General features: G+C 41.4%; 1 protein-coding gene across 3 annotated transcripts in view; it reads left to right on the top strand.

Moving 5' to 3' along the window:
- Positions 1-15,116, top strand: part of PDGFRA (platelet derived growth factor receptor alpha) — a 48,263-nt gene that overhangs the window by 7,810 nt on the left and 25,337 nt on the right. For all 3 annotated transcript variants that reach the window (XM_073342019.1, XM_073342018.1, XM_073342020.1), the window contains exons 2-8: positions 1,767-1,827; positions 3,571-3,885; positions 9,812-10,075; positions 10,242-10,372; positions 11,785-11,956; positions 12,060-12,249; positions 13,891-14,006. In XM_073342019.1, coding sequence (XP_073198120.1) covers positions 1,779-1,827; positions 3,571-3,885; positions 9,812-10,075; positions 10,242-10,372; positions 11,785-11,956; positions 12,060-12,249; positions 13,891-14,006 — 1,237 coding nt within the window. In that variant the 5' untranslated portion in view covers positions 1,767-1,778. The remainder of the gene's footprint in view (positions 1-1,766; positions 1,828-3,570; positions 3,886-9,811; positions 10,076-10,241; positions 10,373-11,784; positions 11,957-12,059; positions 12,250-13,890; positions 14,007-15,116) is intronic.

The raw sequence follows: 15,116 nt of genomic DNA, 5'->3' as shown, positions 1-15,116 counted from the left end.
AGTTCCACTGGGTATTATAGGCCCTGATTCTACGTGTACTTGTACTGATTTTACACCAGCGTCAGTTAATTGATTTCAAGTGTAATTACTCCAGATTTGCATCAGGGTAAAAGGAGAATCAGATCCAGATTACTTCTTCATAGACTGCATTCTTTTCAGTGAATAGTCCATAGAAGCAATATATTGTGGTAAGAGATCCTTCTATCTGTAAAGGCAGAAGGAAACCTGGCAGACAGTATGGGTAACACTGTCTTGGGGAACATGAGCTGTTAGCAGTGAAATCAATAAGGCAGACTATGGGAATTCTTTAAAGATGTACAGTGGGTTGCTTTATCTAAAGAAATACAGGATATAAATGTGATAAAAGTGAGAAAAGAGGCTGAAACCAGAGGACTTCTTTGATGTCCCAGAGTCTGTTATCAGTGGGAGGCAGATACATAAACACATGACCATTGTTGCTAATTGCAAAATCAGGCTGAATGGCTTGCCTTTGCTGGAATGCTGTCTGTCGAATTTCTGAAGCTGTTGCATATGTTCCTTTAGCTGGTAGTTTGTAAATCTTCATGTTGCCAACACACTGCACAAGTCATTCACAATGTATGAAACACATTTTGGTTTGCAACACTGCTTTATATGTTTGTTCCACATGTGGCAAGAGGCAGGAAGGACCGACTCATCTTTCATAAACAAATATTTCTTGCCATTCTCTGATCATGCTACTACAAAGTACTACAAAGACATATAGCTGGAAGAATCTGCATGTTTTCCCTTCTCAACAACTGCTGTTATGCCCTTGTGGGAGTAGCGGGTGTCCAGCACCTTGAAGAACTGGTTGCTAGCATGGCTCGCTATCAACATTTAGTTCATATCTGAGAGGCCTGTGTTCCACTTTAGTAGTCCATTTGTATTGTCCTTGTTCAATATATACTGATATTCCTGTCCCTATTGAAATCAATAGCAAAACTGAGTAGGGACTGCAGGATTTGTCTTGGGAAATTTGGATAGTTTGATTACCATAAGTTGAAATTATATTATATGGCATGTAGACAGTTATTTATTGCAATTATCTTTTGGACGCTGCCTGCTGTCTTATGGCAATTTGCTCTGTATAGCTTAGAAGGCCAGAAAACTCCAAATAATCCATTATTCTTCATGCTGCTTGGGAAAAGAGGTACTGTAGAAACACAACTGCAGTCTTGTGCTCCCTCTTGTGTTTTACTAGAGAGCTTCAGTGTGTGTTTTAAACAGAAGGTCTCTTGATCAAGGGAATTCTTATTCAATGAAATAAATGCATTTATTGAACAAACTAAAAAATAGATCGAGTGTTAAAATAGAACTTTAGTAGATGATGGTACTTTGTATTATAGAAAGTGGTTTTAAATGTACTCTTTCTCTCAGAATTGCTACCATCACGTTTTGTAAGCAGTCGAAAGGCCAGATCTTGCCATCAGTTACACTGATGTAATTCCATTGCGACCTCATTCACTTCTGTGGAGTTACTCCATGCATAGAGCAATGTAATTATGGGCCCAGTTCTGCAAGGTGCTGTAGGGACTGTGGGCAGAAGGTGCTCAGCATGATTGGGCCATGAGTGCAGAATTTGGTCCAAAGTGTCCACATCCTTTCCCGGAGTGAGCTCTGTATACCATATGCTGTGTGTACTCCTAAACTGGCAATAGAGTCAGAAGCATTGCAAATAGCCCATTGCCTTTATAAATCTGTTCACTAACTTTACTTTTTCCTGCTTTTCTATTTTTCTGTTTCAGCTGTGCACAGTGATGGGTACTTCCCCAAGGACATTCCTGCTCCTGGGATGTCTCCTGACAGGTAACAGTCCTAAATTCCCTGTGTCTCTTCATTCATTCTCCTTTGTAAGTCTGGGCTTAAATCAATGCTCTACAGTTGATGTTTCAGATAGATTTGTTTTCAATGTGATCAGTGATCATGAATTACAGCACAGATGATCAGTCAAGCGGTTGTAAATTCTTTTTTTCTGACATTAATTGTAATAAAAGCAGCCGGGAACATAGTCCCAAGCCTGTGATTAAATCTACTGAAAATAGTCATATTTTTATGGACAGCCCATCTTTTGTTACTGCGCAGCCCAACGAAATAGATATGATACAAGGGAGTTCCCTGGTGGAGGGGAATGGAATCCACTGAGCAGCTACTATTGCAGCCTTAGGGCTATTCTAACCTCTGCAGCTGCTTCTTCCTCTCCGGAGGGAAGAGGTTTGGCTAGTGGATCTGTGTCACTGCTGATGCAGCAGCCATGCCACGTCTCTCCTGCCAGACTTTCTTTAGCAGCACGTGGGAGCAGAGCTCCATGGTGTGCAGCAGAGTGCAGGCTGCCTGGGTGGGATCCCTCCCTGCAGCCTCCTACTCTGTGCCACATAATGCACTGGCTGCACTGGCGAGCAGGCCTTCCATATCAGCAGAAGGAAATGGGGCGGGGGGGCAGAGCAGGTTTTGCCTCAAAGTGCCAAATATAAAAAGGCCAGTATTACTAGCCAATATAGGTAACATACTTGCAATGGCTTGAGAAGCAGAACAGAGATCACAATGGGCCCAGTCCCTGGCGCCACTAAACCTGCTTTGTGCTGGTCCCCTGGCATACAAACCATTTATCTACCTCCCTGATGATTTCTCCGGGGTCTCGAGGGCTGTGGTGCTGGGTGTGGCTGTTCTCACTTAGGGTGGGGACTGGGCCAGCTCTTGGCCAGCCCAAGTACAACTTGCCCAAACCAGAGAACCTGGCCTTGTAAATCCAGATTGTACATTAAAAGCACTGCAGTTACAATATCCTGTCGAATGAGTTACAGTTATATTGGATCACTGGTCTTCCTTACGTTTCAACTAGAGATGGGCCTGAGCCACCTAGGGTATGTCTACACTGCAACCGCTCCCCCCTCAAGCCCCAAACTCACAGCAGTGAGTCTCAGAGCTTGGATCCACGGACTTGGGCTTGCAAGGCTGACAGTATGGCACTAAATGTAGCCACATAGACATTCTGGCTTGAGCTGGAGCTTGGGCTCCGAGGTGCGCTTCAAAACCCAAGCTGGAATGTCTGCATGGCTATTTAGTCCAAATTTGTAGAGCCACACTCTGAGACTCGCTGCATCAGGTTGTTTTATTTATTTATTTATTTTGCAGTGGAGACATAACCAAAGTTTGGATCCAGGCTACTGCTGTAGCCCGTTGCAGAAATAGAGGTCAGCTGTAATGTTCAGATCCAGGTGTTGATCTAGCATGAAATGCTCCCAAAGTCTGGGGCTGTTTGGATCTGGGGTTTTGGTTGAGAGCCATCGCTAATTTCAACTCTTTGTCTTTCATTTCTGGATGCAAGGTGGACGGAACTGAAATGAACAGCATTTTGTCTGAGAGGTTCAAAGAGAAATTATTTTGCCCTCCATAGGGAAATGCTGTGACTGCTTTCAAAAGGGCTCATTTACAGGGAGATCAGTGTGTCTGGTTTGGCTGTTTTATAGATAAATTGCTCATCCTTTCTCACATCTATGTGGTGAGCATGTGCTGCTTAGTAACCGGTTACTTATTCATTTCCTTTGACAGGACCATGGCTAACTTTTTGCCAGCTTCCATTGCCGACTGTTCTTCCGAATAGAGATGAAATGGTCGTGCAGCTGAATGCCTCGTTTACCCTGAAATGCTCTGGAGACAGCGAAGTGACCTGGCAATACCCACTGGCCGAAGGAAGCCACAGGATAGACATTAGAAATGAAGAGAACAACAGTGGTCTCTTTGTGACTTTGCTGGAAGTGGGGAATGCCTCAGCTGCTCATACCGGATTATACACTTGTTACTACAATCATACTCAAGAGGAGGACGGGGAGGTGGAGGGGAAGGATATCTACATCTATGTGCCTGGTGAGTGGGTTATACTGTGTTACAGCTGAAAAGTTTGCCTGGGTTGTGGTGTAGGAATATCAAGGACCCTATTAAGCATTTAAATGGAGAGCAACCTCTTGATCTGAGCTGGGCATGCTCCTCTTCACATTGATTTTGTTTGGTATGAATTAGTTCTCATGAAAGGTAATGAATTGACAGCCTTGGAGGCTGAAGCTTTCTCTCCACAAAGTGCAGGAAAAGGGCAGTGCTCCCCCAGTGGATACCTTGACTCAGACATGGAGACCAGCTCTGTGGGTGCACATTGTACATGGTTCAGTCTCCATGCCCATTGGCTTCATTGCTAAGGATTCCAACTAGGGGAACACAAATGCCAACTATTTGGTGGTGGCTTGTGTAATGTGTTCTTTGGGACTTGTACTGAGACCAGCTAACTCCATGCATACCACTAAATAGTCAGGTTTCAGAGTAGCAGCCGTGTTAGTCTGTATTCACAAAAAGAAAAGGAGTACTTGTGGCACCTTAGCAACTAACAAATTTATTTGAGCATAAGCTTTCGTGAGCTACAGCTCACTTCAGTGGATAATAATGGTTCTTCGTCTCCATTGACCTAAATTGGGTTTGAACTGATAGCTCAGAGGTCATATATTGCTACTTTCAAATATCCAAAGTGTGGAAATGTATTAATTGATAGAAAACTTGAACTGCAGTGCAGGAAGATGCTCACATATTTACAGGGCGTAGGAATCAAAGGTGATTAGTAAGATGTAGCTGTGTTGGAACACCTGTCACGAGAGAGGTGGAAACAAGAAACGACAGTGAGGGCCAGTCTGGCAAAAGGCAAATAATGTGGTGTTTTCGTGAATCGTTTGTCACAATTTTCACAGCAAGACTTGCTTTTCCTGCCCCCAAACTGCCTCTCATGAAGAGTGGAAAAATCTATTGGACCCAAAGAAATGACAATGGCAAAAACAATGAGGCTGTGTAGTCTTGTGGATAAAGCACATGACTGTGACCCAAGAGATCTTGGTTTTGTTCCCAGCTCTGCATTTTGTCCTCTGGGTGACCCTGGGCAAGCCATGTCCCTTCTGTGTCTCAGTTTCCCCCACCTGTAAAATGGGATAATGATACTGACTTCCTTCGTAAAGCACTCTGAATCTATCAAGTTAGGTATTATATTATTATTAATAAGAACACCACCCAACAGGGATCTCAGGGAACATTACCCACCTGGTAATCTTCCCATTCCCTTTAGAAGTGCCCACTTCCACCCTCTCCTCCTCCACACACTCTGCGGGGTAGGGATGTCGCAGAATGTCCATCTGTCTGCCAATCCTCTGAGGTTGGAGTCAGAAGTCTATTAAACCTATTTGTCATGGCTGTAATAGGAGTCACTGGCTGAGTCATGACTGACTGTCACATGAATCTATGAGCATCAAAGTCTTTAAAAAGGAAGAGACTATAACATTTGACATCTGGGGATTTTGGTGTGGGGCAGGGGAGGGTGAGTGGGTGGATGGGGGAGCAAGTGGGTGGATGTAAAGATAAATGGCTTTACAAACTTTATTGTGAGCCTTTGTAAAGCATTATATAGGACTGCCTGGGGCTCTATTGGGAAACAGGGGATTAGAGACAGCACTGCAGGGACACAAAGTACCAGACTGGTAGACTGGCAGTGAGCATTCTGAGCGTTAGCCTACAAGCCCAGGACAGGAAAACAAGGGAAAAGAAAAGAGGTTGCAAGTCACCCTGTAAAACTTTAACATGTTTGTGAAGGAAAACAAGATGCCTGGACTACAAAAAGATTATGTAAGGGAAAGAGGCAGCACCAGAGATTTTGTGAAGTGCCCTAAAACTTTGACGTCTGTTATTTGGGTTTTCTATAGACCATAACGTGCCATATTAGCATGACTCTTCCACGATTTCCCTCTACATTTACCATGAAAAACTTGTAGCACTTGTTCTTAAGACAGTTATTGAAGCTTGGGCAGAGCCTGTGGGCCTTATACCTCAATATCAAGTCAGCTCTAAGCAGTCCACTACAAAACTGATGCCGTTGGATGGTGCGGTAGCTCACTATTAGCTCGAGGACAAGGAAGATGAAGACAGATATCAGAAGACTCCTACAAATTCATACAAAGTCTGTATTCCTTTAATAGAAATAATATGCACACACTTTGTGACCTCAAATGGAATTTCACAGACACTTCAATTTAAACACACTGGGTTAGATAAAACAAGTTTATTAACTACAAAGAGATAAATTTTAAGTGAATGCAAATCAGAAATGGTTACAAGGAAAAGATAAGGTGCAACTGGTGCCTAACTTAAACTATGTTAAATTCAAAGCAAAATTTTTCTCACCACATGCTCTCAGAAGTCTTACTGACCAAACTTCTTAGGCCAGGACTCCCTCTCCAGTTCAATGGCTGCTACTTGTGTTCCTTCTGGTGCAGTTAAGCAATGAACAGAGAAAGAGAGGAGGGATTCTTTGGGGTGTTTGTCTCTTCTTTTTATGGTGTCAGTCCTCCCCATGGAAAACATTTCCAGCTGAGATTCTGGAGACAAAAAATCTATGGAGAAGGCTGTTCCCTGCTTTTCCTTACCTTTTGAGAAACCGTTTGAGGTTTCTTCGTCTACCCTTCCCACTTGATGACTTTGTTTATTGATTAAATTCAAAGTAAGCAGAGTGCACATTCCTTTGTTTGAGACAGACATGTTTGCCAACCTCAGTTCGGAACATGTGTTAAGATCACCATATAGTGGAATCTTATAACTTCACCTACAATGTTGTCACACATATTTTATCAGGACAATATTGACTAGCAAATGAGTTTTCAGATGATACCTCACAAGGCATTCTTTGTACGACGATTATTACAACAGTGAGTAGGGTGTGGATATAAGCATACATTCTGTCACAGTCCCCCAGATCGGCAAGCTATAGGCATCTTGTAGTTCTTTCCCCTCACTGAAGAGTCAGCTGACACTGTTGCAAAAGTTAATCTTTTTTCACCTAATTTTAGAATTTTCAGGAAAATTTCTGTTTCCACCATGAACTTTTTTTTGTTTTGTTTTGGGCAGAGCAATTCCTCTCCCTACAATAAATTATGAAGGCTGTGGGGGAAAAGAAATTTATTTATTAAAACCAGGATGCTTTATGACTTTTACATAAGGATGTAATAGCCATACAAGCCGGAAAAAAACCTAGGTGAAGCCTCTTTCTGTTTTTAATTACATTTGGAAAGCAAATGTACCGAGTTGGGTGGATGAGTTCTATAGTGCTGTGTTTGGATTGTTGTTACAAGGAAACTGCCAGTGTGTTATAAATCCCATTGTTGGAGGGGTTTATATTTCCATTATTAAAATTGGTGATGAAACTTAGCTCACAAGCTCTTAGGTTTGCAGTAGTTATATGTGTGTTTAGAAGTGGCAGATTATGATCATTTTCAGAGCCACTGTTTTAAAGTTGGGTATGTTTTGCAATTTAGATTTTAAACTGAATGTGGATTGGATGACTATTGGAACTGGGGTACATTGTGTTGGTTTTAAAAAATATTGGGGATGTGTTTGCTTTTTTATGGTGTGCCCCATAATTCAAGGCATATGTGGGGGGAGGAATAGCTCAGTGGTTTGAGCTTTGGCCTGCTAAACCCAGGGTTGTGAGTTCAATCCATGAGGGGGCCATTTAGGGATATGGGGTAAAAATTGGGGATTGGTCAGGGGGTTAGACTAGATGACCTCCTGAGGTCCCTTTCAAACCTGATGTTCTATGATTCTAAACCATGTGCAACAACCATAGTTAATGACACCTAAGTAACATGGTGATGGATATGTAGATACAGATATGTAGCTAGAAATATTTTTAAATAATGTAATTTAGCTGAAAACCAATCCAATCAATGTCTTTGGTTTCTAATACTTTTTATTTTATGGCGGGGCAGAAGAGAGGAGGGAGAAGAACATTTTATAAAATGAATGTTTCAGGAACTCTTGCCATTGATTACAGGGGCTCTAAGATTAAAGTTGAAAAAGAATTAGAATAAAAGAAGGAAGTGATGGGTGACTGTAATGGGGAGACTGGGGTTCTCTCACCTTGGATTCCTCTCTACAACCAAGTTTCAGAGTAGCAGCCGTGTTAGTCTGTATCCGCAAAGAGAAAAGGAGGACTTGTGTGGCACCTTAGAGACTAACAAATTTATTTGAGCATAAGCTTTCGTGAGCTGTAGTTCATGAAAGCTTATGCTCAAATAAATTTGTTAGTCTCTAAGATGCTACAAGTCCTCCTTTTCTCTCTACAATCACACACTCCTGTGGCAATTTCAACATCATGTGCTTTATTTACAATGTGCTATACAAGGGCTTGTTCCCCATAGCCTAAGGCTTTTACCTCCTCTCCAGACACAGGATGTGAGGGAGGAGAGCTGTCACCTCCCTGAGATCATGGACTTCTCTAGCCCTTCCATCCTCTTCCTGTCTCTCTCTTCACTGTTCTCAGTTGATAAGTTTCAGAGTAACAGCCGTGTTAGTCTGTATTCACAAAAAGAAAAGGAGTACTTGTGGCACCTTAGAGACTAACCAATTTATTTGAGCATGAGCTTTCGTGAGCTACAGCTCACTTCATCGGATGCATACCGTGGAAACTGCAGCAGACTTTATATACACACAGAGAATATGAAACAATACCTCCTCCCACGCCACTGTCCTGCTGGTAATAGCTTATCTAAAGTGATCATCAGGTTGGGCCATTTCTAGCACAAATTTGTGCTGGAAATGGCCCAACCTGATGATCACTTTAGATAAGAAATGGCCCAACCTGATGATCACTTTAGATAAGCTATTACCAGCAGGACAGTGGGGTGGGAGGAGGTACTGTTTCATATTCTCTGTGTGTATATAAAGTCTGCTGCAGTTTCCACGGTATGCATCCGATGAAGTGAGCTGTAGCTCACGAAAGCTCATGCTCAAATAAATTGGTTAGTCTCTAAGGTGCCACAAGTACTCCTTTTCTTTCAGTTGATAAGCTGAATCACCTTGTTAATTGGTTAATCACCTGATGCTTAATCTATTATCTCATCAATTTGCCCCATGTGGGGGCTCTTACAAAGTGCACTGAGTGGGGAGTCAGCCTTAGGCCACATTGACACTAGCAAGCTTTACAGAGGCACAGCTGTACCAATGCAGCTGTGCTGCTGTAAGATCGCTTGTGTAGCCACTCTATGTGGATGGGAGAGCTTGTCCATGCTGGTGCTTCCATCGGGGTAACTTATGTTGTTCATGGAGGTGTTTTTTCACACCCCTGAACAAATTAAATTATAGCAACAAAAGAGGTAGTGTAGTCATGTCTTTAGGCTATTCATGCTCTAGTACAGTGATTTGTACATCTCCTTTTTGTGTGCACCAGTTAATGTAGATTTAAAATACAAATCAAGACCCATGAGCTGGAAAATGGGACTTTTAGGTCCAAATTCTACCCTGAAGGTTTTGCTGGAAATTGTTGTCAGTGGGGTATGGGCAACAATTTTCACACCTAAACATTAGTGATTTTCTGGCTTTTTGCCTTTTGCCTGTGAATAGCATTGTCGGAAAACTCCACTAGATCAGTGTCTAAAGGAAATAATAACACTTCCCTTTTTCCTGGAGGTCTTAAACTTCCCAGTCTGGTACATTTCTGTTACATAGGATCCTGACTACCAGTTGGACTACTGGGATGTCTTCTCACATGTCTTATCAGATGGCAAATGTCATTATGGTGAGAGTGTGTCAACTCTGTGTGTGACTTTAACATAGTTGTGGTTTTACATATGATAAAGGAAATTGCTGGAAAAGTAAAGAAACAAAATATATTCATTTCTATCAAGGTGCATAATTATCTGCTGGTGACTCCATTCTTGTACTATGGACACATTAAAATGATATAATGTAAAAATACTTATCTTTTTTACAGATCCAGAAATGCCCTTCGTTCCTCTGCTACCAGAGGATCAATTCATCCTAGTAGAAGATGGTGATTCCACCATTATCCCTTGTCGTACAAGTGACCCTAATGCTCAAGTAGCTTTAATTGACAGTGAAGCCAAGGTTGTATATGCCTATTATGACAGCAAACAAGGTTTCCTAGGAAATTTCCCTGCAGGCTCATACACGTGCCAAACAACTGTTAAAGGAATGGAGTTCAAGTCAGATCAGTTTTTCATCTACATTTTGAAAGGTACTCTTTCTCATTTTTTAAAGGAGGGTAAAAATATTGAGCCTGATTCTCTTCTTGCTTACACCATAATTGCGTAAACGAAATTGGAATCTAGCCCTTGAAGTCCACCATTCGTATACTGCACATGGTTTTTAAACTTGGTGCACTCTCTTTCTTTTTCCCTCAGCTACTTCAGAGCTGCCAGTTGAGATTGAGGCCCTTAAAACTGTATATAAAACAGGCGAAAAGATTGTTGTAACTTGTGTGGTCTTTGACAACGAGGTGGTTAATTTACAGTGGAATTATCCAGGGAAAGTGGTAAATATCTTGTTTTGTTTCTGCCTAATTATAATTATCAGTTGGTGAGGAATATGGGGATATGAAGGGGTCAGCTCTTCACTGTTAGAACGAGGACAGAGGAAGAGAGAGAACAGAACCGTTTCTTTTATTTTCAGGTTATCGCTACAGAAAATTAGTATCAGGTGTTAGAATTCATGTTAGTAAGTATGCAAAGCATTCGAGGGAGATGAGGGGTGACTGGGAACATAAGAAGTTATCAGGGAGTGGGACTGTAGCACTGAAGGTATAAAGCTCTGTGAATTTATGCTCTAGAAAACCTGGTGGGAAAAAAATGGAATGTTCTGGAAATGTGTCCAAATGTCTGCATATAACACTGGTGGTGAAGTGAATCTGACTCTAAAAATGACTCTCTTCAAGACGTAGTCTCAGATGGGCTGATTTTTCTCAGTTACACTGGTGTAAATTAGGAGTAACTCAGTTAAAGTCAGTGGAATTACACTAATGAAAACCTGTTGTGAGAGGAGAATCAGTCCTAAATTCTCGTAACATGTTTTCTGAAGTGAAGGTTTCTCTTCAGTGAAATCCCATTTATAGTCAGTGCTCCACATATAGTGTGATTGTGCTGCTGTGTAAAAGGTCTGATAATTGTGGGTTATTGTAAAGTTGCAGAATAATTGTGACTCAGAAATGCAGCTTTCATTTAAAAAAATTTAAGAGCCTGAAAAAAACCCTCTACTTCCTATAGGAAGGTTTCATTTTATTTTCAGTTTTACATATTCATAACCTCAGTCTCCTGCCAATCATTCTAGTTTCACACAATCCCCAACATATTTTTGGTTCCCATCCCTCAACATGCAGGTGCTGTATTCCCTTTTGAACATTTTTATTCTCAGCTGAACACCCCCCTCACTTCCCGCCCTTGCCAATGAATTATTCTCCAAATTAGCGCACACCGAACGTAGGAACTAGGAAATGGGCATAATCTGTCAGGAAAAAGGTATTAAGAATTCACCTCACCTTGTGGGAACTTATCAAAGAATATTCAGAACCAAAATCAACAGCATCACCACCAAAGCCAAAGGATACGCTCCCTGAGCTTGCTTTAGCACAAAAAGGCTCTTTCAAGATCTCCACCTAATTTTTAGATGGTACTTTACTCCAAGTGCACAACATATGCAGTTTTTAACCTACTCACCCTTTGGTAGTTGGCTCCAAAATTGTGTATTCTTATGGGCACACCTGCTGCATCCATGTCTGAAAATTTGTCCCTAACTGATTAAGCCATTCTTTTTGAATATGGAATTTGGACCATATAGCGGTAACTCTTTCATTGCTCTCCTTTAAATGGTACCGTAATTCTTTTATACTGTATTTATTTCCTGCAGCTGGGTTGTTTAGATAAGATTTTTTTTCCTCTCTCCAAAACACAGAAAGAAAAAGGTGTGATAAAAGTTGATGACATTAAAGTTCCGTCCCAGAAGCTGGTTTACACTTTGACTATTCCTGAGGCTTCAGTGAAAGATACCGGGGATTATGAATGTACGGCCCGACATGCAACCAAGGAGGTTAAAGAAAATAAGAGAGTAGTCATTACAGTTCATGGTACAGTCCAATTTTAGTATCCAAAAATTGTTAGCATGCTGGCAAATACCATGTTTGAAATAAAGTGAGTAGCATTATTTATGTGAATCTGTATCATTTACAGATAAAGGATTCATTCATCTGGATCCCCAATTTAGCCCTTTGGAAGCTGTCAATTTACATGAGGTCAAAAATTTTGTAGTGGATGTGCAGGCGTACCCAGCTCCAAAAATGTTCTGGCTGAAGGACAATGTGACTCTGACTGAGAATCTTACAGAGATTGTTACCAGCTCAAACAAGATCAATGAGACAAGGTAAAGAAAGGTCTTGCCAAGATGACAATCTGAATTTCTCTTCCAGAAACCTTGTGATTTCATTTTGTCAAATCTATGACTAGAATTTGGTGAGAAAAACCAAGACATAATATATACAACCTCATCTTCCTTGCCTTGCTATAGCCTTTCATCATCCCCTTCTCTTTGACATCCTGTCCTCCATGGACTTCCGTGTCACTGTCCCCTCTTGATTCTCTTCCTGGCTTTCCTACTGTTCTTTAAGTGTCTCCTTTGGGGGCATTGCATTCCCACTCCTCCTCTTCATTGGAGTCTGTCAAGGCTCTTTCTTTCCACCCATCCTCTTCTCCCTTATGCCCTATACTTGGGTAGCCTCACTCTCTTACATAATTTTAACTATCATTTCTCTGGTGGCAATTCTCAGATATACTTCTCCTATTATGGTTCATTCTCATATCTCTCACTGTGTCTCTGATAGATCACCTTGGATGGCTTGCAGTCAACTCAAGCTTATCAAACCAAACCAAGCTCATAATTTTTCCTTCACACATTGTGCCTTTATTTCATTTTCTACTGCTGTTGACAATGTTATCATTTTTCTGTCACCTAGAAATGTAACCTGGGAAGCATCTTTGATTCCTTCTTCCTCTTTCCCTCCGCATTCTACTGCTGCTTTCTACACAGCATTCATAGATTCAAAAGCCAGAAAGGACCACTGTGTTCATCTCGTCTGACCTCCTGTATAACACAAGCCATAGAACTTCCCCAAAATATTTCCTAGAGCAGATCTTTTAGAAAGACATCCAATCTTAATTTAAAAATTGTCAGTGATGGAGAATCCACTGTGACCCTTGGTAAATTGTCCCAGTGGTTAATTACTCTCATAGTTGAACGTTTACACCTTATTTCCAGTCTGAATTTGTCTAGCTTTAACTTCCAACCATTGGATCATGTTATACGTTTCTCTGCTAGATTAAAGAGCCCATTATTAAATATTTGTTCCACATGTAGATATTTATAGACTATAATAAAGTCACTCCTTAACTTTCTCTTTGTTAAGCTCAATAGATTGAACTCTTTGAGTCTATCACTATAAGGTGTGTTTTCTAATCTTTTAATAATTTTTGAAGCTTTTCTCTGAACTCTCTGCAATTTATCAACATCCTGCTTGAATTGTTTGTACCAGAACTAGACACTTTATTCCAGCAGCAGCCAAATATATATAAAAAACTCCCTCATTTTCTAACCTATCAGCTAATTCACTTGTCCAACTTGTAATCATCTGCCACCTTGACTACTGCAACCTTCTCCAATCTTACTACAGTCCTGTCTTCTGGATACTAACCTGGCCCCTCACCAGTCTTTCCAAAATGCTGCTCCCAAAATAATCTCTTGGTCATCATTTTGATCACACCAATGCCCTTTCTAAATCCGTGCTGGATATAATAATGCTTGCTTGCTTCTCATATGACAGAATTAATTAACATTTGAACAGAACTTTGATAGGAAGAGCACTATAGAAATGCAAAGTATCACTACATTATAGCCACCATATACCTACATTAAATAAATAGATTTTCTACTAAAAATTATTTGATTTTTTGGATTAATTTATTCTTATGTACTGTAAAATAATGTGTACAAAATCTCTTGTTTCTGTAGGGTCCAAAGTATATTAAAACTGATTCGGGCCAAGGAAGAAGACAGTGGAGATTATACTTTGGTTGCTGAAAATGGAGAAGAGACTAAAAGCTATACTTTCTCATTGCTAATACAAGGTAAGCGTATCAAGAACCCTATTGGACTGGGCAGAGGTAGCCGTAGACAGCAAAGACTTAACTCCATTTAAACAACGGGTGTCCTGCTAACCTACAGGTATACTAGAATGAAAGGCCTGGAAGCCAGGAATGGCTGTGTTCTAATCCTGACTTTGACTTCTTCACTGGCCTTGTGCGAGTAGTTTCATCTCCCTGCCTAGCCTGAGTTACTCCATCTACAAAATGGGGATGACATTTATTAAGCTACCTCACAAGGGATTGCTTTGAAGACAAAGAGTGCTAAGTGTTATGATTTCAGCAGCAAATTAGTTTGGCTGCTTCCCTGCCACGTCACTTACTAACACAAGACTAGCTGATTGGCTGGAGCTGGATTGGTGTTTTCCAAGAGTAGTTCCTACCGGGTATGACAATTGTACTGACTGGTCACTCAGGTAAGACCCTTAGGAACAACAGTTCACCTTTTGCCACTCCACACTTACACAGTTTATCATCCTCTGCAGAAGAAGCACATTGTGGAAACAATATTTCTAGTACTGCCGGTCCCCAAAGTTCAAAATAATGAGTCAGATCCGTCAAAATCATGAGTTTATTTGCAACTTTTTTGGTCTAACTTTTGATTTTTGAACTCGCTCTTCCATGCCAGTGTGTGTGTGGCAGTTACAGTGTCACCAACTCTCCCAAATTTATAAAGTGAGGTGACTTTGGTCCCCTCTGCAGGAGTTCTCACTGTCTGCCTGATGGTGTGGAGCTTCCAGCTTCTCCCCAGACCCAAAATTCTAACTAATTACATCAGCCCCACATCTGCCCATCCATCAGTCCAGCAATTAATTACCTCCCAGCCACCACATCAGTTCTGCCCCTTACCCAACTCCCACATCAATTCTGTCTCCCTCAACCCAACACCTGCTGTTCCCCTAGCCTCACCTCTGCTCCTTTTACAGCTCCAGAGGTTCTTTACCCCACCCCTCACCCTCTTCCCATGTCCAGGCTGAGTGTTGCATGGATGGCGAGGAGAACGGGGAAGGAGCAGAGAGTAGCCTGACCCAGTTTTCACAAAGAGGGAAGGGAGAAAGGAGCAGAGACACCCTGAGGTGCTGAGTGCTTTCTGCT

Source organism: Lepidochelys kempii, chromosome 4 (genome assembly GCF_965140265.1).
Source record: "Lepidochelys kempii isolate rLepKem1 chromosome 4, rLepKem1.hap2, whole genome shotgun sequence".
Classification (NCBI taxonomy): domain Eukaryota; kingdom Metazoa; phylum Chordata; order Testudines; family Cheloniidae; genus Lepidochelys; species Lepidochelys kempii.
This window is presented reverse-complemented; position numbering and strand designations above follow the sequence as displayed.